The sequence below is a fragment of the Rissa tridactyla genome, chromosome 5 (assembly GCF_028500815.1).
Source record: "Rissa tridactyla isolate bRisTri1 chromosome 5, bRisTri1.patW.cur.20221130, whole genome shotgun sequence".
NCBI lineage: Eukaryota > Metazoa > Chordata > Aves > Charadriiformes > Laridae > Rissa > Rissa tridactyla.
The window spans coordinates 80,110,158-80,133,477 of record NC_071470.1 but is presented as its reverse complement, the minus strand read 5'-3'; the positions used below and the strand labels follow the sequence as shown (position 1 = coordinate 80,133,477).

At 36.9% G+C, this 23,320-nt stretch overlaps 1 protein-coding gene across 2 annotated transcripts; it reads right to left on the bottom strand.

The window, feature by feature from the left end:
* Positions 1–2,543: 2,543 nt before the first annotated feature.
* Positions 2,544–21,578, bottom strand: MYOZ2 (myozenin 2). Of its 2 annotated transcripts, XM_054203716.1 has the most exons (6): positions 21,422–21,578; positions 20,770–20,873; positions 15,224–15,393; positions 11,871–12,000; positions 10,237–10,420; positions 2,544–2,976 (listed from the first exon to the last, which is right to left on the bottom strand). In XM_054203716.1, exons 2-6 carry the CDS (start codon positions 20,843–20,845, stop codon positions 2,745–2,747), a joined length of 792 nt encoding a protein of 263 aa, XP_054059691.1. In that variant the 5' UTR covers positions 20,846–20,873; positions 21,422–21,578; the 3' UTR covers positions 2,544–2,744. The 2 variants fall into 2 exon arrangements, with proteins under 2 accessions (XP_054059691.1, XP_054059692.1); XM_054203717.1 differs by lacking the exon at positions 20,770–20,873 and having other exon boundaries at positions 21,422–21,567.
* Positions 21,579–23,320: the final 1,742 nt, after the last annotated feature.

The window sequence follows — 23,320 nt, the reverse complement described above, 5'->3', positions numbered from 1 at the left end:
TCATTTTAGAGCCATCTGTCTACAAAAATTAATGTGAATTTTGATCTCTGAAGTTCATTATTAGTTACTCAGAAATAGTCTTTCCTCTAGTTACAGGAAGTGTTTCAAGTGCCATGTAAGTGTCTCACAAAATCAATGCAGGTGCTAGAGCCCATTGAAATTAATAGAGAACCTCTGAATTCTTCCTTTGTGGCAAAGGAATTGGGTTTTGGCAGAGATATTTATTGCAGTGAGACCTACACAATAAGGCTACATCTAGGCTGATGCAGCCAGGGAACATTCTTGGACGCTGGCACTCCATCTTCTGTGCTGTTGAATACTTAGCACATTGCGCAGTCCTAGCTTCTGCCAATTAACGCTCTCCCAAAGAGTTTCCAAGCATGGTTCAAGAGTTTAGTGTGGTCAAGTGCCTGTTCCCAATAGGTGATTTGGCAAAAGCCACCCAGTATGGTAAGATTAAATAGCTGCAGACTCTTCTCTGACAGCTGGCCTCAGTTTTAAAAAAACAATCTGGGCACATCTGACTAACTAGTGTATACGTAGCTTTGTGGAAGCAGAGCTAGGAAAGCAGGAGGCACAGAGTTCTTATTCTTCTGCTGCATTTGGTAACTATAGCTGAGTGTTGAATTAGAGCTGCCAGTTTTGCTGTGACACAGCTCGTTTCAGAAGTCTCAGTCAGAATTTGAGGACTTAAGGACTGTTGGGAATTTCCAGCCACATCTAATGCTGTTAGTGGAGCATCAACTGAACACATGCATAGCAAGCTCAGTACTTCTCAAACGCCTTAAGCTTCCTGAGCCCATCCTGCGCCAGTGGATCCATAGATATATAGGAAACTAAAGTTACCATTATGTGCGTTGTGTAAGAAGCAAGGTGGCTTGCTCTGTGTGTATAGGTTATTTTTACAGAGGATACAATAAAAATGATGTATCTTCACAGTCCTTTCTGCATATATGATATGCACCAATTTTCTCATATTTTACTTTTTTGCATTGCTCTTCACTGTAGGTTTTTTTTTTCTGAAGCCTTTTCATTTTCAGCCGTGAAGAATTCACATCTTTTTCATTGTCCATATAATTGTTGTAGAATGTGCATGGTTAAGGTCCCCAAAGCAATCCCTTGCTAGGAAAGTATTCTCAGTCAATATGGTTGATTTTTTTTCTTTCATAAATTTGTTCAGGGGCTGTACAATTGTTTATGCAGTTTGTGTAACAAAGTAAATTAAAGAAAATAGATGGCAGAATTTCCTTTGCCAACTACCCGCCTTGAAACTAGATTTGAAACACGGAAACTATTTTTACAGACATTAATTTCAGCCACAAAAATATAGGCAAAACTTATTGTTGATCGTTACACTTTAAATCTCATTCTACCATTCTTTAGATGTTGAGATTCTTTCTGAAATATTCAGATTTTTACCTCAATGCCACCGAAACCATTAGTAAGGAAAATATCTGGAAAAACATTATTTTGCTTACCATCATCATCTTCTGTGGGTTTCATTTTGTATTACCATAGAGCTTGCAAAATTTTATGAATTTAAAGAAAAAAATCAGTATTTGAGATACCCAGAAACCACTCGGATGTTGCATGCACACTTAGGGACCATAACACCCTGGAGAAGCATCCAGCATATGTGAGTGGCCTACTGGTTGAAACTAGGTTTCCTGTTTCGAAACACATATAAACTAAACTGTGTATTAGAGTATCCAACCTGCAGATGTTGGACACTTCTCGAACACAAAAGCATATAGAAACAAGGAATTACTAAACAGATGCTTGCCTCTTACTGGAATGTGGTTGTAACCTGAAAAATTACACTGAAAAACTGCACCGTCACACTGATTTTTGCCACCCCCCTTGTAGTTAATAATAGAGTCTGATACTTGTATTTCTAAAATGACTGAGGTTGCCAGTGTATCAAGAGCAAGAAAACTCACATGCTTTTAAGTCCCAGAATATACTATGGCTGTAGGGGAAAAGGTCTATGAAATTTCTTTCTAGTAACAAAAGCATTTGTGGTAACATAGCTCAGTGATAATAATTTGGCATGTTTGACATAACCAGTCATTGGTGAGTTTTTTAGTTGTGATTAACAAAAACATTCTAGACTTATCCAGGAAATACCTCTGTACTTTTTCATACCACTATGTAATCTTTGTCATTGCCAAATTTACCACATTTTCTGTAAACAAATCCATGTGACATGGATATTGACGTCCATAATTAAAGCTGAGTAAGAGTCAGAAAGGAGGAAATGGCCTAAACTTGCTGTCACTGAAGTAACAACAGGATTCTTAACTTTGGCTGAAAGCAGGGTTGGGAAAAAAAGTTGATTTGTCAGAGCTTGTCTTGAGCAGGCAGTACTTGGAGTGCACCGAGTGCACTGTTGTGGTAGTGTTTGATTGTTTTGCTGTAATCAGCATACCCATTAAGTCAAATCCCTTAGTAGTAGTGTCACTTTTTTTAATACGGTTGTCCTTAAATGACAAGCAAAGATTTTAGAAAGTAAAAGAAGAACATGTAAACACAAATAGAAAATATCTTGTTATGTTTGCCAAGTTACTTTATTTATGTCTACAGATGAAACAAGGTGCCAGAAAAGAGACACTGCATCAGACGTTGTTACTTATACTCCAGCTGCCAAGGAAAAATTTTGTCAGTAGCCTTTAGTATTATTTGGACCAAAAATACACAGATGTTGCAGCTTTCATCATTTTGTACGATGTAGAGCACAGCTTCTCTCACAGGTCCTCTGTTTCTGGAACAGTGTCAGAATCCGAAGGCTGAATGAACACTACAGGAATATTCTCGGACGTCCATCCTTTAGGAGTCCTGTTGAAGGATCTTCTGGTAGCAAGGGGGTTTGCAAGGAGCATGAATCTGGGATCATTTAGCATCAGTAGATTAAAATCTGGTACCTTGAATTTAACCAGCTTTGATGCTCTCTCAAAACCACCAAAGGGAGTGGCAACTCTGTAGATATTAGAGAAATAAAAGTAAAATGTGATTTAAAGAATCTCTGCTTTCTTTTCCTCCCAGGAGCTGAAAAGAATAGAAGCTATTTTAATAATATAGATTTGTAGAATTTCTTTTTACAATTTCAAGCTTTTGGGAGAAGTATTCTGATTGTTTTTCTGGCAAATTCTCGTTAAGATCCAATTTATTTTCCCTTAGATAAAACCTTTGGACGTCTTCAAAATCCAACGAAATGGAGAAGCTGAGGGAAAAAGATGTTACAAGAAAACCTTGTCATTGGTGAGTCACAGTTACTAAACTTATTTTGTTGGTGATGAGTTGATAAGCCTGAAAACATAGTTCAACACATTTTCTTTATCAGGTAATTAGTTCAGGAAGTTCTCACCCCATTTTCTCCTATCCCCAGTTTCTTGTTCCTCCCACTACGCTGTATTTCAGCACCATATTGTTGTACCAGTTAGACTGTATGTGGGTTGTGCTATGAACTTGGGTCACTTATGTGATCTGGGTTAAACAAAGACCTTTCAAAACAAAGGAGCATTTTAAGATCCAAATTATTTCAGCAATCTGGTTTATATCATTACGCTCAAACAATTGTAGCAATGCAAATGAGGAGGCAGTAAAGCATAATGTGAAGCAGAAAGGAACAGCCAAAGACAACAGGCTCTGGAAAGGAGGGGAATGGGTGAGGACTTCTTACACCAGCTTTGTTTCTGAAGAAAATGTTTATGTAACTAAACCTTGAAACACTGGCTGAAATTGGCCCCTAGTCTTCTGCCAGTATTTTTCATGTTATTTAAATGTAAATGTTCCCTCAGGCGATAAGCCTGAGAAACTAAAAGATAAGAAATAGTAAGCAGGAACTGACTGTTACATACATTTGCAAATGTTGTAAAACAACAGTATTTCTAAATGCCTCCCATGATTCTTCTATATTTGCAGGTTTCTAGGCTGAACCGCCCCCCCACCCCCCCCACCCCGAGCTTTTGTGTCACTTTTTCCAGACTCCTTTGTATAAGCAAATGCAACAAACAGGCTATTATATGGGCTCTGCATTTTGATCAGTTGCATAATTTTGCTGGGATGTATTCTGGACAGTTAAGAGTGTCAGATTTTAAGGTACACGTGAGGAACTGATTTCTGCCAATCTAGATACATAGTGGCATGTGAAAATAAATTGTTGAAATGGAATTTCACCAGCCTTGGTAGATTTTGTGTGTTTGATACAAAACAACAGATCTGTTGGTATATATTTCCCATGGCCACAAGTATTATAGCAGAAGCCCAGAGAAATTAGTATCAACAGAAACTAAAAGAGATCATTTGAAGATCTGACTAGAATTTTCAGCAAGACAACTGCAGATGAAACAAAACCTAGGGAGAATTAAGTACACACACACACAAAAAAAAGAGATTAATTCAGACAAATGAATCCGTGACCTAAAAGAGATGGTATTGCTGTGTCATTACACAGATAATTCACTGAATTCCTCTATAAGCAGTGTTTGTTGAAGGGGGTAATGTTAATTCCAAAGGTATAGTGTTAACTCCTATAAGATATAAAAAAATCACGAAAGTTCTGGGCATGCACACTTACTGAGAGAAGAGCACTGCTTTGGATTAAGCTCTAAGACTGTTTCTTAGATGAAGATAAGACAAGATTTTGCAGCAGCAGCCAGTCCAGGCATTAAACTGTCTTGAGGTCAAAGGAAATTCTTTATGCAAAGTGCCTGTGGTATCAAGCTTTTCTTGTGAAACTGTCTTCTAGGTCACAATGTCAATTTGGATACCAGATGATACTGATTAAAAATAATTGCTTGGTTAATTGGCACAGAGTGAATGTAGTGATCTACCTCTTACAGGATAATAAAGATTGTTTTAATTGCTGCTCTAATTAAGGTACACATTCTCACATTGTTGTAATATTTAATTCTCATCAATATGTAAATTAAAGGGATAATCAATACGAACAGAACAATAACAGCTATATAAAATGCAAAACAATTCTATAGTGTAAAATTTCCTCTTTGTAATATTTTTGGGTTTAAAATACATCATGCTTCTGTAGGTAGCAGCAGGCTGTTTTATGGAAATTAAAATATCTCTTGTAGGGAAAAAACCCTGTGTAGTTCCTATACAAAGTCTGGCTCAGAATTATGCATTCCTGCATGCTAGGCAGAAGCACATGGTGATCGACGTAAAAGAGAGTACAGCAATTGGCTAATAGATGTTAATTTTCCTTTACAGCAGCAGTATATTTTTGTGACCAGTAACTTGTCTGACAACATGATGTAATGACCTGTGTTGTGTGCACATCAACTGTATCACTTGAGCTCTGATTCATTGTATAGAAGCCTAAAACTCATGTGTAAAAAATTCCAGTAGTCATTGCTCATAATAAGGGCGGAAATGCTGATTCAGAGCCATAGGAAGTGGCACCAGGAAGTGTAAGAGATTGTTTAATATTCACTTTGCATATTCCTAAAAAGTAGGTGCATGCTTTAACAATAGCAGGCACAGCCTCGTAACCTTGTTTATTTTTAGCTGTTGTTTGTTGTTTTAGCAGGGCTTTTTTTTTTTTTTTTAACCTGCAGTCTTTCTTATTGAACATTATATTGTCTCAACATAGGAGACTACAAGTAGTTGATAATTTGGGGAAGTCTGAAGAAATGTTTTAACTGTACTGGATTAGCACCTCCAATTACATAAGCACGAAAAGATGCAAGTTTCACATTTTAAAATGTGACTGTCATTCTTAGAACATTCTGCTTATTGTTAATTCTGTGCAAAAAGGAGACATAGGAGCAAAGAACCTGACCCTGCAAAATGCTCAGAGCTTCATTGTAGCTTAGTGCAAGAATTAATGCCAATTTCACGGAGATATTCAGGTGCTAAGGAACTGACTAAGCACTCTGCTTTCACTAATCTCACATCACTTGAAGTTAGCACCCAAAATTCCTTTGAGGCTCTGGATCTCAGCACTTTTACAATACAGTTCAGAATCCATTAATCAATAATATCAGAGCCCAATCCAGATGGACTGGATTCCTGTACTGGTTTTGAAACAGTAGTCTTTGGGAATTGAGAAAGCTGAGCAAGAATTTATCTGGTAGGAGAGGCAGAACTAGTCAGACTTGCTTGTCTTATGTGAGTAAGATGTAGTGCATTGTATGTTACTCATAGTCCTACCTTTGACATTTTATCCAGCTCCAAGAAAGCAGATGGAATAAAGGTACTAATTTAATTAATATTACAAACTCTTCAACAAATGTAGATTCATGCGGTCTTTACCACAGATGATTACTGGGTGCTTCCACACTGGTGAAAGAGGCAAAAAAAATTTTTGCCAGTAAATATTTCTTCGATCCTAATAGGAATTAATCTCCAAGCAAAATCACATGGGATGGCTGTTGGTGCAGCATTTCTCTCCTAGCACAGACTCATTATCATCCAGGAGGAGGAAGAGTAGCCTGGTCTGAACAATCAACATGTTCAGAGGTCCCCAGAACCTGATTTCTCTGATCATGCACTCTGTGTAGTGCTCTGTGCTGTTAAAGCATTACTGGCTGTCTCACAGAAAGCTCTGCCTCAGAAGGCAAATGTGCTTGATATTGGTTGCCATCGCTGCCTCCTTCATTGACCTGCCAGCATTGCAAGATCCCTGCAGTACAAAATGCATACTAGACCCCAATAATATGTCTATGAATTCCTTAGTTTGGATTCTGCTACTATTATAAAAATTGCAATGTTACAGGGTCCAGAGTCGCCTCTTCATTGCTGGCTGTGAGGAAAAAAAATATGAATACTGTTTAGTGATGAGTATACTTTTAAGCTATGTGTGTGTGCATCTGTTCCAACACATCAGATGTCCCTAGCTGCTTAAAGTTGTGTTGGTTTTATAGTTTGTTGTGTAACAAGCAAAACTGAAATTGGCCTGTAAAGTCTAGGTGCCTTTTTAATAGATACCACTGAATGAACTGGGAAGAAACTCAAACCCATTTCCCTTGGGAGTCCTATGCATCACACTTACTGTTAACCACACCCCCGCCTGACTAACGATGACTGTACCAGTGTTTTGCAGGAGAACAAACATAATGGCACTTTATTGAAGCATGATAGAAAGCCTTGATTGATACCCTCACTGATAACAAAATGGTGCCATTATATCTTGCTTTAAATTGTTTCATACAGTGTCATTTGCTTTCTCTCCAAGACTGCAATTAAAGAAGTCAAGGATACTGTGACCTAGATGCACAGAATGACTTAGTGGGATGCACAGAATGACTTAGTGGGATCCACAGAAGTCCAAAGAGATATTTCACCTTATGCACAAAGCCCATAGGCTGCTAAATTCCTGAGATGCCTAATGGTTTCCTTATACAAATGCTCAGATCTGCCTTTATCTTAGCTATACTGGCAGCTGCACCTATCTTACACCAAAGCTCATCTGTGATTGTCTAATTAATTATCTTTTGTCTGAACTTCCATGCTTGAAAACATACATAATACGCTACTGCAGCAAGCCTTGAGCAAAATAATACATCCAGGCACTTTCATTAAAAATCCATGGCTGTTAGCGTTGAACCTCTGCGTCAAATAATAGTATGTCTGTGACCAGAGCTGTTCTGCAAGAGATTTGGATTCTCTTCAGTTGGAAAGCATCTCTTTGTAAGAGTGGCCCTCCCTGCTCATGTACAGTATTTGAGCAAAAATGCTACCCAGAAATAAAAACTTACTTGCATTGGACAGAGTAGGACACAGGCCACACAAACAATAGCAGAGAAGTATAGGTCCTGTTTTCTGCTCCTAAATCTGCTTGTTTAATTTACTGTAAGTAGTAATTTAAAAAGTGCATTGAAAGATCTGGGAACTCCCACGTAGGCCCAGGTTTCTCTTTCCCCAAGTGAATTTCTTAATTATTCAGCTAGAGGAAGATGTTTACTTCCTCTAGCCCAAAGAGATTTATTATTTTCTGTACTATGGCACAGGTCTTAATATGGGAAGTGAAGAGTGTTCCCACTTCTGTGGAAGAGCCAGAAACCACGGTGTTACACCTCTTTTCAGGGTTTGACATTCCTGTAGAAATAAGTCCAGGCTGGCCACATTCTAGGAAAATGCTCTTTCCAAAGAAATGATCCTTATTGTCTATACAAATTTTAAAAGAATACTTATGACCCCTGCTCTGATTTTGGAAAGGAAGACCTTAATCTATCCCTGACCTGAAGATAGACAGAATTAGGTGCTGATGGCCTTAGCAAAGAAAAATTTAAGTTACGTTTAGCCTTCTCTGTAATTTTTTCTGTTGGTTAGCTTGGCATGCAGCGTGCTGTCTGTTTTGAATCCCATAATCAGACACCCCACTCTCCTGTGCACCTTTAGGAGTCATGACTGTAAAATCTTCTCCAAGACGCTATTATCTTGAATTTCAATTTCACAGATTCTCAATTTCTTTTTGGTTCTGCTCCTTCTTGCTAGAAAACATAAATCTGAGTGTACTGTACGTAACAGCTTTTCTAGATCCACCAGGCATCCTTTTATTTTCTTCTGGATGTGGATTTTTTCCCTGAGAATGAGAATCCACCCATGTGGTGGGTTATATTTGTATACCTTGTGTTTTGAATTTACCAATTTCATAGTCTCGATCTGGATTTATGTGCCAGATTTTAGGTTTTTATGGCAGTTACAAGGGAGAATATTGACCTTTCCCTTAAAGGAATGCATGTGTGTTCAAGAAATTCAGGCTGCAGTGAGCAGCAGTTCTGCCATGTCATACATAGAGAAGATCCCCATAGAAATAAATCCAAAGAGTTAGTGTTGTAAAGAAGACAACTAACAGAGTATGGGACCACAGAGCAGCTAAAAATCCACAAAGAAGCCATCAGATACCATCTCAAAACGCATATCCCTGTTAATGGGGCCTCTGTGCCCTGTCTCATCCTGTCTTTCACAGTAACAACTCGCATATTGGACTCAGGATCTCTCTCGTTAGACGAAGAACTGATTCTGTCTCTATTCCATGTACGTGTATCTTTGGCTGTTTTTGTTGTTTGGGGTGTGGGGTTTTTTTTTCCAGTTACAATAACCATAGTACATAGACTGTGCTGTTTCTGTTCCAGCGTTAGCAGCTATGGCACATCTCTCTGACTTGTATTTGCTATTTTGTCTGCTGAGAAGAGAACGCCACACAGACTTAATTATTAACATGGCAATGTATATTGCTGTTAGGAAATCAGAGTAGTGTCTGCAGTGCCAGTTTTGATGTTGAGTTGTGTAATTCTTTTAGTCCTTGCACTCATAGTTGAGGCCCACTTCATGGCAGGAACACAAGTGATGTTTGTGGTATTTTTCTCTATATGACCTGTTCTCTTTTTCAATAGATTGCTGTCTGGAGTTTTGAGGAAGGGTTTTGGTTTGGCTTAGCTCGCTGGACCTCACCAGGGGTTATTTAGAGAAAAATTGTCTGTAACTTCAATAAATAAAGATAGCGTGAATGGTATGAATGAAAGCAAAAAGATATAAGTAAGAATGTGATTTAAAACTTTCAAAATAGTTCAAAAGCCAATATTGTCCATGTATCTAGAAGTTCTACTCGCAGCCTCAGTATACTAGTTACTACGTAAATAACTTCACTTCTAGATCCCGTTATACTTTAAATGTTTTTTAGGTCTGCTGGTAACGTTTCATCTGTGAATTTGTTATTGAAGGTTGTTGAAGATATAAAAAAATTAAAATGCAATAAAATATGCAATCCGCTAACTATTTGGTGTGAGGGATTGGTCGAGGGATAAAGTTCATTGTACTATCATTGCCTAAAAAACAAGCCATATGAGTTATTTTTAAAAAAAAACAAAACAAAGTGGTTTGCATTATGCAGCTTACAAACAAACTTTAGACTGAGAGTTTTCCTGGTAGATCTTAGGATCCTGTACCTACTGAAGTCAACAGAAATACTGAAAGGAGTTTGATGCATTCCTATAGCCCTTGTTTCCCATTTATTGAGTACACTGGATTCTGATACTTTGTCTTCCGGTATTTTCAACAATTCATTTTACATTCTGGTTCTACAATTTAATTTGGGGTCCATACTTCAGAGAGGGACTAGTTTCCTCCTTAATGCTCTTGTTTGCCACTTGTAATCTGTGCTTACGTTCACGTTTATGCATATACTTGCATAGGCTTTTTGACAGCTGGTGGAAATGTTTCATTTCATAGTAATTTTTCTTTGCACTGTAAAATTCAGCGTCCATTCAGAATTACCTGTTAAAGCTCCTGTAGTCAGGCAGCTCTGGCTTTGCTTCAGGTTTAAAAAGTTTAGGATATAAAGCTTCCAGCAGCTCTGGATCATCCCTAATGGCTTCTATCCAGGGAGACTGATAATACTTTGGTACAGAAGTAGTGTTGAACTTTTCAGGAGGAATTTCTTTCAGTGGTCCAGAATATCCTGCAAGGCAATCAAAGCAAAACCACTGTAATAATACTTTGCCTTTTCTGCTTCCTTACCACCATCCCATGTAACTAGTCAGTAACACACTGTCATTTCATAATTAGGTAAAATGAACAATTGGATCAAGTCACCTGGCCAAAGCTACACAGTAACAGAAAGGTGACAAGGGGAATTTGTAGCCTTTCAGATAACTGCTGCAAAGTATTCCACCCTCTTGAGGCTGAGATTACTTTAGTTTTATATAAATTTGTTCCTATCTTTATAAGCATTTGTTTGAAACCAGACTATAGCTACACAGCCCTTGGCCTGAATTAATAAAAAGATTATAAAAACAGCCTCTTGGTTAAAACTAAGATAACTCAACAAGAGAAATCCGTTCTACCTTTTTACCCTCCCATTACATCTTGCTCTTTAAATTAATATTGTTTCCTTCTATAAGCTTAAAAAACCCCTGTGATTTAAGATCTACTTCTTTTCTCTGACCTTTCTTGCTTAAAGAAAGGCTTGAAGATTTCTATCATGTCTTAGCACTGGAAATTACCCCTGTTTGCATTGTATTTGAGCAATGGATGCACAGAGTCTTAGCAGTCACTAACAGAGTAGCATTGACCCAGTTTACATAGACTGGAAAAGGTCCGCACAAAACATGCATTGAGTAATTCTGAACAAAGAATGAATTTGTAAAAACCACAGTCTGCTCATGGATAATTCATAAACAGGAAGAAGGGCTATATCACTGAATAAATTAATTAAAACAAATTAGCCTTCTCTAGTTTTTAAAGAATACAAAATAAGGCCGCCTTGTAGCTCACTGCTTTAAATAAAGGCAACAGTACCCTCACAGTTAAGGACTTAAAAAAGAACAGTTTATACAGCCAGAGGCAAATTCCTTTTAAAATTACTCCTCTCTAAAGGTTTCTAGCAAAACTTGCAGTGACTTTGGATTTACATTTATGGGTAATTAAATGACAATGAATAACTTTCAGACTGTTAAGCAGCGTGTTGCATATTAGAAACAAAGGTTGCATATTAGAAACTGCTGTTATTTTCCACCCTCCTATTGGGTCATCAGTTCTAAGGAAACATCCAAAGGCTTAATCACTGTTGCATAAATATTACTCTGGTTTTAAATCCGAGGGCATGTTTCTCAATGTTTATAAGACCAGTAAATATAGGAGCAGTCTCTTGATATTAATGTGTGTTTTCAGTTTAGGGACGTGTAGTACAAAAGGCATATCAAATCTTTAAAAATGAACATAAGTGACTGAAGAGCACCACTTTACATTTCTGTGGGAGATTCTGATTACTTATCTGACTCAAATTTAACAATTTCTAATAGTAAGTCCATTAAGAAATTCTTGTTGAAGATACTGTTTTATAAAGAGGTTCTTTCTCTGCTGTGAAATGAGAACTAAATATATTTAATGTCCATAAACTCGTATCTTACCTGGGGCGATATTGTCAGGATGTGGTGGGCTCCGGGGATCAGGTGTATTAGGAGGCGTCATTGGGCCATGCTGGGGAATTCCTTCCACGCTGAGGCCGTCCATTTTAACACTCTGTATGGGCTCTCCACGCTGCATTCAGATACGAATCAGCATCATTGACAGCACAAGCAAAAAAGGTCTCTGTGATTCTCTGTTGAGGGTTGGAGTGATACTCCAGTTTGCAGCCCAGATCTGAGACCCAGGGGGTACTACCCGAAGGCACACTGTCCTGCTGTTTGGTACCCTGTTTGCTAGATAGCGTTCCCCAGGATTTTCTGGTGATTAGCCAGAAGGTGAAACAGTTTCACAACTCTCTTACAATGGCTATGTAGGAAAAATGAAAATTTTTTTCAGTATTAAGAATGTTATCCCAGCACAATTTTAAATGTCTGTATTAAAAGTGCGTGAATACTTTATTGAAAGGATTGGAGGTGTTGTGAGCTAAGTAAACAAAATTCCTGAAGTCTTACAACCGTCCTGGTGAGTTGACTGACCTTCTCCTAAGTTTGGGTTATTTAAATATTGATATGCAACCTACATAGAGTTCATCCCATCTGCTGCTTACACCAATCACCACAAAATCTACCTGTGCATGTGGGCTGTGTGTTTCACAGCGAAGAGTATATGTGGTTGCTTTGGCAGGGGGGCCCATAAAATATGTCCCCCAGATCACTAGACACTAGAAGCTGTTATGTGCAGAGCACCTTTGCCACCGAAAGATTCAAGAAATCTGGCAAGTTTGAGCCATTTGAGTTGCAAAGCACTGATTCTTCAAAGCGTCTCTTCCCATATCAGTTGAAAATTCACTGCATTGGTTGAATCGCTTTTGTTTGGGATTTTCTTTTCCTTTATTTGTAATAGAAATAATAACTTCAGTGCAGGTCACTTTCTGGAGATTCATGATATGCTGTTATTTTCCACCCTCCTATCCTGTCATCGGTTCTAAGGAAACATCCAAAGGCTTAATCATTGTTGCATAAATATAGAATTAGAATCTCGTAAGAAGTCAGAATCTTATTTTAGCTATGACACACAGGCTAAAAGCAATTTAAATATAGACTGGTTTAGAGTAAGAGTTTCTTAAAGTAGGAAAGCAAACAAATAATACTTGTTTAAACGTAAAACAGAAAAAGATCAAAGCAGAACATTTTCTAGCCATGATGAAGACAACATCAGTGGTAGCTAAATAGGCATTTAAGGGAAGGGAACAGAAACGGAAGAGGCATAATTTTTTCACGTGTCAGAATGTCGTACTGACTGTACAGCATGTATACTCGATGTGGTTTTGTGGGGAGAAGTAGACTAGAGGGGAACTGATCTGTCAGACTTTGTAGTAAAAGCATGGAACTGGATACAGAAATTCTGATGAGATTGATGGCGTTGTTCTCAGAATATATCTGTGTAGCTTCTAATACTCAATACAATAGAGGGATAAATTGGGGCACAGTGTTCATAGATGGGCTTCTAAATAACAGTGTTTTAGTAATAGTTCTGGGTGTTCAGCAGAGTTATTCAGATTTTTTTCATATGGGATTTCTTTTGTGCAGATTTATTTTAAAAAGGCATAGTTATTAAAACTCAAGCATGATCCCATTTGCTCCCTGTGTAATTTAATTTCTGTTGAGTGGGTGACTAAAGAAGTTCGAAATACCTGCACCATAAAAAAAAAAAAAAAACCATAAAATTTTTTCTTCTATGACACAGGATATTAAGACATACTTTTCTTCCTGAGTAAAGTTAATGCTTTGCATGGGAAATGTAAAGGCCACAAATTACAAATGTATTTACCTTTACAGTCAACAAAGCGTAGAGAATGTCTTCTTCAAGAAGGGAAGAAAAATATTTTAGAGCTTTCATCTGTGATATTGGAAATACTGAACTCGGTTCCAATAATCACCTTTCTTGACTGTTGTGAGATCCCTCAACACTTTGGTTAGCACGGACAACAGTAAATTGCAAATGCGTCTTTTGTTCCCTGCTCCCAAAGCATCATTATGAGATGCAACTAGACAAAAAGTTTTCTTAGAGTTAACAAGTTGAATTCATTTTATTGTTTCTGATTAATTTACGAGTGTGTGTGTATTTTTTTTAGTAAAATTAAATATGAGTAAGCCCTTTGGTACTTTGCTGTTCTGATTAATGAATTAATTGTTTCCTATTTGAACTGATACAAACTTTAGATTATATCCCCAAAATATATTACATACTATTTTTCTTGTCCCAAGTGAAAATTAAAGAAAAATTGAGTCAAAGTCTTTGTATGGATTCTGTAGGGGTTGGATGTTAACACAATCACAGCACCACCTATACAATGATTAGTTTTAAAAGCTTCAGGGAAAGAGAATTGCTGTTCTACAATAAGTATTTCCTAGGCTAATTAATAATAATTAACTTTTGTAGCACATACTTCTTTTCATCTTCTAAGCGGCTTAAAAGTACTGGGACAAATTGGGCTGCTTCAGTCACCTATCTTTGTGTCTGAGATCAGTGGGGATGCATACATGTAACTGAGAGGCAGAATTTAATACAATGCTGGAATCAGAGGAGCTGCTTTTGTGCTGTGTTAGACTGGGTATAGAGTATTCAAGTTCAAGTAATTAAACCTTGCAGCATGTTGGAGAGTTAGGTAAGATTTATGAATGTTGTTCTCCAGATGTTAAGCAAGAGGTTTAAATATTTTGCAAAGGCCACAGATGAGACAAATGCCAGGCGCATTTAGTGCCTGCCATTAGGATTCGCAGGGTATCACTAGTGCTTTAGTTGAAGAATAATTGACTCTTGGTGACAAACTCTGTGTTTTTTCTCTGTGTTGAGATAGGCAGGCCAGAAGTATATTAGCGCCAGTTGTGAGAGTCATTTTTCTGCCTGGGAACCACATTGAGACCACCAACCCATTTTAATAAAAGTACTTACTGGTTGCATGAAACAGACTCTTATTTCTTCCAACCTTTTGAATATCATTAACTAGTTAGTTTTCACATTAACTAGTTAATTTTCAGTAGTCAATGAGCCAATTATTACAGGATAACAACTCTGATCACTAGTAACCTGAATCAGATTTGGATGAGAATGATTTGAATCTGATGTCCTTAAGTATTAGGCTTTCAGATTATTTTTTTTTATTATTATTTGTCTATAGGAGATCAATGAAATACAAATGGCTTACTTCATGTTAGCCTTATTCTAGTACAGGGTTTTGCTTTTATTCTTCCTGAAACTACAAATAAATCATGCACGAGGTGTATCCTGAGCACCAAGGGAACCCAAGCTAGTCTCACTGTGTTTCATTAATAAGTTATTAAAAAATACTCACATTTCTTGGCTTGTTTGCTACATAATGATAATTTTCATATGTGTATTTGTCAGATCTCCGCTGACGTCTCTTGAAGAGTCTTGCACCTCTGTTGCTGAGTGTCGATAGTTCCTCTACCATGATATCTCTGGGGGTGCTGACCTTTTTTCCAAGGTTTAAGCTGGGTGAGACTGCAATACAATGGATAAATACATACCTCTGTTTTTCTTAAATGCCTGGTATTGCATACCCTACACCGGAAATCCAACAACATGTTAATGCATACTTACATAACATAGCTTCATATGGTGTTAGTGAAATTAATCATTCTTCCAAAATTTTGGAGCAGAGTATTGAACACCACAAACCTGTTTTTTCAAAGATGCTAAGCACCTCAAGCTCTAAATTTACTTCAGTTAAATAGCATCCAGCTGTTATCAAAGTCAGGTCTATAATGTCCTATGCTCTGTCTTAAGAGCAGACTGGTAAAAACTGGCTTCTGCTCAAACCATGAACAAAATTCCGTCTGACCCGAATGTTCTCACATCAAACCTTCAGTTACCTTTGTGTGTCCTGCATTGGATAGATGGGCAGGTAACCCCTTATAAACATACCTACCAGTTTCTTATTGCTTATAAACATTTTTATTTTCAATTATTCTTTAGTATTCTGCTTGCTTTTGAAATCCAGGGGACATTTTTTACTTTAAGAAAAGTTTGCATTAAAATGGATTAAATAGTATTTTTAAACTATTTTTAAACTTTTCAAAATAAAGCTCAAGGTGTTGAAAATGAGAGACTTAAAGATTTACAACATGCTTCTAGGAACTGATACATTTAGAACATTTTCTTTTTAATTCTCTCTAAGAGGAAACTGAATCACTAGCTGCAATGTTACATTACTCACTACTTGGGAAAAATTCCTTCTTTGTCTTTAGTGACCTCCTGGGCAATCTGAAAATGAAAATGCATAAACAGGGGAAGGGGGAGATCATTTGGGACTGTAAATGGAGAACTCTGAATATCAGAAACTCTACTGGTCATGTTCATGGTAATCTTCTGGAAACTGGGATGCTGGTGGCAATCAGCAAGCTGTTGCTTAGTGACTGAAGTCTCTCACTAGATGTCCGCAACCTATAGATAAAGCTTAAACCTTAGAATATAGGAACTTCAACACTGAACAAACTGTTTTCTACTAATTTATTTCTGCTTAGAGGGCTGTAGAATTTAACAAATATAACAATAATTGGATTGCATAGTAAAAACAGAATTTTAAAGAAAATAATTCTTATTGCTACTTACTTTAATGTTTATCATTTTATTAATTGAAATTGTTCTCCTCAGTTGTTCATAAACTTCAGGAAGAAAAATAGGAAGATGCAGTGTGGTTTGGGGATTGGTCTAGTGTGTTTCTTGGATCCACTTACTCCAAGTCACGTTCTGTTATTTCTTTAATAATAAGACATTCTATTCTTCACATATTCTTATGGTCTACAGGATTAAAAATTCTGAATTTTGACATATATTTTAATGCATTTAATGAAATGAAAGCAAATTATATATAAGACTGCATCTTACTTCTAGAGTAAGCACAGAGGAAACACAGTTTAAAGCTAACATTACAGATTAATTAACTGCAGAACATACCTAATGTCAAAGTTAATACTGCACATGCAGAGTTTCATTTTAAATAAATGGCATGTTCAACATGGCATATGTCTCCTAGTAACTTTATGTTGGAAAACCAGTGTGATTTGTTGATGTTTAGGAAAACTTAATTGAGACAAGTACATTAAATATTTAGGCAAAGCTGTACAGACAAGAGTTTTCCGTGCAGTAAATCAAACAAGTTTGTGGGCCCTGGAGTGCATCATTGTTGATCCACTTCTGTTTATACTGATTTCAATTGAATGTTTGCAATACATTTAACTGGAGCAAGAACAAGCTAACTGTATCATGAGCTGGAGCATGCGCTTCTGCTTTAAAAATAGTATGCGCAAAGAATCCTAACACGTTCCTGTTATTTATGAGGTAACTACAAAACAGAGAGTTCTTAACATGGAAGAAAATGACTCGACTAGCCCAATGTAGCCATATCAGTGACAGATAGTGGTGGGGTTTTGGCTCTGTGGTTGAGATAAGCGTGCTAGTTATTGGCCTGTGGCCTGAAATTTAGACTACAAGTCATATTTTGATTTTGTCGTTTCTAAAGGTTGCTCCAGTGGTATGGATTATTGGATGGTTTTGTATTAGTGAGGAGTAAGAAGTTTACCCCTCGTATCAGCAATGTTTTCAGGTAGAAAAAGCTTTTCTTCATTGTACACGGAATGGGCAGTAAGTCCATCCTCAGAGACTGGGGTGCCAAGGTGATCTCTGTCCAAACCACTCAATATTCTGCTGGTACATGCTCAGTGTTAACTATTTTGGGCCTTGCTGTTCCCTTACATACGTACTGCTCTTGTTAATGTTAACTGAAGGCTCCAAGGTACTTTGTAACCCACGGTTCTGTACTATTGTGTATCCAGGCAGCATCCCAAAAACATAAGTGTGAAGTTCATTTGAATCCCTTGCCAACTAAAATCTAATCATCTGTCTAGTTTTATGATGTGTCTAGGGATTGTTTCAGTGTCAGTGCAGAGAAGGTGATAAAGAATGAGAAAAGGAGGACATTTAGAGGATGATAGAGAACATCAATGTCATAAATGGACATTATAAATTAATACAGGAAGTTTAATTCATAGTTTAATCCTAATCTTAACCTTTTACCTTAATTTCTTAATTTGTTCCTGCCAAGTCCTTCCTGGTCTGTGCTTAAAATCGTAACAGACTGTATTTAAATATGATTTATATAGTTCCTCCTGCATTCATCGCCCAATCCCACTTTAATTCTCCAGTTTACAATCTTCCAAATACCTTAATCTGGATTATAGATTTTAATAACGAATATCAGATAGTATGTTTGTTGTAGTATCAGAAATAAGATTATTTTTTTTTTAACTATATCATGAAAGATAGTTAATCATGTAGCTACTGAAGAATGCGTTTAAGAAATAGTATAGAACTGGACATGAGATTTAAGTGTAATTGAAGGCTAACCTGATCAACTCCAAGGGCTTCTTTAAACATATTTATTTACATACATGTTTAACTCTACCAAGTAGCCTTAGAAATGTTATGATTACTTCAAGTCTGCCAGTAAAAAAACGAGGGGTTGGGGAGGTTGCTACATCTACACACTGATTTACTACTACAGTCTCTCTTCTGAGACCATAAGAGGGTTTACAGTTATTGTCTATTCCTGCAGTGTTTTATGACATGTCAAACTTCTCTAAAACACAGTCATGCCCCACAAGCCGACAGGAGATTTGGATTTTTAGTCATTACCAGTCTTGCCCAGAGATTGGTAATCTTTGAGACACTGATAAAAACTTGGCTGATTTTTTGATCTTATCAACAACTGTTTCTGCTATGAATATCTTTTATCAGTTTGAGATTCACTGTTTACCTGAAAGCATTATGATAAAAAGGCTCTGAAATAAAAATGCAGTAGGTGTACTTTCTATATGTCACTTCAAGCTACCGGAGCTTACGTTACAGAATCTTCTGTTACTGTTAACCTCTGTTAACAGTGGGGAGTTTCATAGGTCTGTGAGACTGGCTGAAACAGTACATTTAATTTTTACATAATTGCCAGGTGCAGGACCTTCATTACAAATAGCATTGCAAACCCCAGAAACACAGCAGTTCACCCTCCAGATCTCAGGTTAAGCTTTTTGAATTAACAATTAGGGGAAAAATAAAATGTCAAAAATTAATAGAGCTGAATTTAGTCACTTAAAAACCAGATTTCTCCTTGTTTTTTCCAAGAATTGTTCAGATTTGGTCTCATAGAACTAGCCTGTGTTTTGTGTGATCACAGCTTTGGTTATCCTTCTGTTTCTTAACTGGTTTCACTGAGCTTGTACAGTTATAAATTTCAGACTCTTATCGCACCCATATAATGATTTTTTTTTTTTTAACATCCAAAGAAGATGTAAAAGTAGAATGTACACTCAAAGAGTTATATTGCCTTCAGTGGCCACATACCACAGTATATCTGGTAGGAGAAACTGTCATAACTGTGTATGAATCTAAACCTGACAGCAAATCTGATAATACATAAGTAATAAGAAGGACAGATTATGTGAGGCAAATGCCAAGCACAGATTATCCAGCAACTCAAATGATTTCAAGGACTGTATGGTATATTTATTAGTATTGCTATGAATAGCAGCAACATTTACCATGTGAAATGCCTGATACCAAACAAACATATGAAAGACTTCCCCCCCCCTCCCCCCCCCTCCCCTGAAGAGCTTATAGGTTGTTTCAGGCACATATAGTACTTGGGTTTACAATACCAAAAAAAAAAAAAAAAAAGTGTAATGAAATCTGTAAGGACAGACTGGCTTTCAGATTTAAGTGTGTGTTCAGAGGAGAATGGAAGGAAGTATTTGCTTAGAAATAGAAATTACAGAAAACAACTGTGGAAATATGTGAAGGACTAGGACCAGGCACTGAGACTCATAGCTTCTTTTTCTAAAAAGCCTACATCTCTTGTCCTGCTCTTCCTGCAATCACAGTGATCAGTGAGTGAGTACAGAAATCATCCCCAAATTCTTTGGAGCAAAAGCCCACAAGAAAGATTTTCAATACTGGAATTTAACGTTCAGTGTTTTATCCTCTGTGAGTGGTATGATTTTAATGAATTCTAAGTATTAAATGGAGCTCCCTGGTTTTTTTAGTGAGACTTGTGGGGTGCTTATCACTTTAAAAACATTGATCTTTTACGTAGATGGTAAAAAAGGCTTCATGGGGAGGACTGGAAGGATCTCCAAAAGCATCCCACACATACCTAATGAAATCCAAGCAGATTGATATTCCCAACTGAGTTAATTGCTTCTTAAGGTGTCACATAGAAGTGTAATTTTGAGAACCTTTTTTAGAAAATCAAACTACCATCTCCTAAGTGTCTGCATTTTCATCAGTGCAACAACAGAAGAGTAAAATTTCTTCATATAAGATTAATTGGTGTCTGTGCATTAGAGAGAATTACCAAATGCTAGTAAAATTTGTTAGTTACAAAGATAAAGTTTGAGAGGAAGGAACAGAGATGTAAACATTTCTTTCAAAATTTTTTATCATTCATATAAAAAAGCAGAGTGAAACAGAGCAAAAAAAGAGGATACAAATCAGCACGTTTCTTAGATGATAGCCTTTTAAAATGGAATGAAGTCATGTTATTAACCCCAAATAATATTCTGAAAGGCTATCCTAGCAGAATGTACATCAGCTGTTAGATTACTTCATTCCTCCACAGCAGTTGTTCATCTGAAAATAGCTTTCAAATGAAAAGAGGCAACTACAAAAGGATTAGTTACCATAGGCAGTATGATACTCCCACAAGATTATTTATGGCAAAACACCCAGAAACAAAGCTGTAAGAGAGTTAAACTCTATGATTAAAAAAATATATTAGGGAGAGCTAGAGGACATTGCATATACAGTAAGCTGGGTTCAGCGCTATACCATTTCTTTGTATTTCATCCATAATGGCTGATGCTTGTTGTTTCCTCTCTTTGACCATGGCAGAATGTGATAACATTGTGATTTTCTGATACGATTTTTCCTTGCTGAAAAAAAACAACACATTTTTACATTGTTGAGCCTGCTTGCACAATTCAGCCAACTTTAATTTCTAATAGCCTGTTTAGAATGGCTGAATAGTGAAGTTAGTTATTTCTGACTTAGAAATACTGCGCTTTCAATTGTGCAAAATGCACTGGCAGTTCTTGCTTGCAGACAAATGCTAGGACATGTTCTGATGGGTAGAAGATTCGAAGGAATGGGCTACATAAATTCTGTAGCAAAATCTGCGTCAGTGGTCTTGGCCTTCTCACACCTACACGCTATATTAAAATATGTATATTCATGACTAATATTTTAATTACATCTTGTTTTTTTATTTCAGAAATGTTACATTTTGACATTTCTTAATCTAATAAAGAATTTGAGGAACTAAATGAAATGCTCTGGCATCTTTAAAGAAAGTGCATTTCTCACTAAGTAAAAAAAGTAAACATCTTTTGAATTGCAGAGTCAAGAGGTTACATAAATGTCTTTTAAATGACAGTTTGTAGGACAGACAATGTCAAAATATTTCAGGAAACAATACACTTACCCTACTGTTTTGTTGTGCAGAAAAAAGTGATCTCAACCCTTTAGTTGAAGCTTCAGGAGTTAGTTACGTATGGGGATGACCTGCCTGGTCCAGGATGGTTTCTACCCTTGTGCTTGGGTCTGCATGGTACCTAGTACCGAGACAAACTGGGGGCTGATCCTCTTCAAAGGGATTGGCATCCAGCTGACATCAACTAGTTATATATAGAATCAAACACTCCAGCCACTCATATCTTCCTGGCGAAAGAAGAGAACAGAAAAGATTCAACTGCACCCACAACAAAGAGAGTTTATATCCCTTTCAGAGCTTATTGGAAGATTTAATGGAATGCTCCCCTCATACTCATACAGATCATCTTCTCATCACCTCTGAGAAGAATAATCTCTGTGTTATAACTAGGAAAGAGACATTTAAAAATAAGGTGTTAAATATATGGATGGGCAAGACTATATCAGATGAGAATGGCATGGGCTAATCCTTCAGTGAAAGATGAAACCGTGCTTCAGTAGTAGCTGATGCCTAAAGTCAGTGGCAGATGGCCAATATACAAAGTCTGTTCTGAAAAAGAAATGAGAATTTTTTAGTATTGTTAGTGGTAGGGAGTAATTGCTCAACAAGCACATGCCTTGCAAAATCTCTTCATTTTCTGAGCATCAGGAACAGAAACCTGCAGTAATTTGAAACTTAGTAATATTCAGTATTGCAGCATACTGTTGTATCAGTTTATCACAGAAATGTGTGATATGTGGAGCACAGATATTTCAGACAGAAAGGAACAGTGGCAGAAGGAAATATTCCCCCCTTATCCTCTTGTCTGATTGCAGCTAGCTGAATTACGGGGTAGTAAAAGCATGATGAAGTTTTTATATTTCTGATTCAGATTTGGGGTTGTTCTAGGAAGTTTCTTCTTATGGAAAATTATGGTCTTGTTTGGCTTGGAGCGTTGATCAGAAAATTGCTTGTATCCAGGAATTCTGACTGCAAATGGAATCTGGAGAGTAATAAAATACACCAACACAATGTGCATAACTTTTCAAGAAAGAAGCTCTCTGAGACAGATAAAATGTAAGTGCCTGATACAATGTCCTAAAAGTCTGCTTGTCCAACCAAAAAATCGCGTTATTTTCTCTTCAAGCTTTCTATTCCTAGGCTTAGCTTTGCAAAACATTTTGCCGAGATCCTAGACATCTCTGCCCCAAAGAGGTGTTCCTTTTAATCCTCCCTGTCAGAATTCACCTGCTGCTATTACTCATTGGTAATTCTTTTCTAGTTTTTGTGCTTGGATCAGCCACTTTTTGACAGTACCAGCAATCATGGTCGAAGTCTTGGTTGAATCTTAACTTTTGACCTGAAGGCTAAGATTGTTCTTAGTGGTCCATCACCAAGCTGTCAAGTGGGATTGCAGGAGAGTCTGTCAAGTGTTCATGCTACTCAGTATTTTCATTAATAACTTCAGTAATGAAGTAGAGAATATCAATTAAATGCCAACCTAGGAAAATTACAAGCGATCTGTAGGGAAGGATTTAAATGTTAAATTAGTTTGATTAACTGAAAAAAAAATAATCAAATGCAGTTCAGTAAAACCACATCCAAATAAAATTATAAAGCGGGCATTCAACTGTTTGACGCTGAGCTTGTCTTTGAACTTGAATTTTTGGAAAAGTTTCAAAGCACAACATTGATCCAGGAGGAAATATCAAGAGGCATCCAAAATGGGATAACCCTGTGTTTAGTCTATTCCAATTTCCATTAATTAATTATTTGATAGGACAAAAAATACGCTAGTAAGATAAATTGTGCTTTTACACTATTGGAACAGCATGTACAATTCAGCCGACTGTTACTTCTGGATGACTGCAAGCTCTTGAGAATGATAAGATTACCATTCAAAATTACACT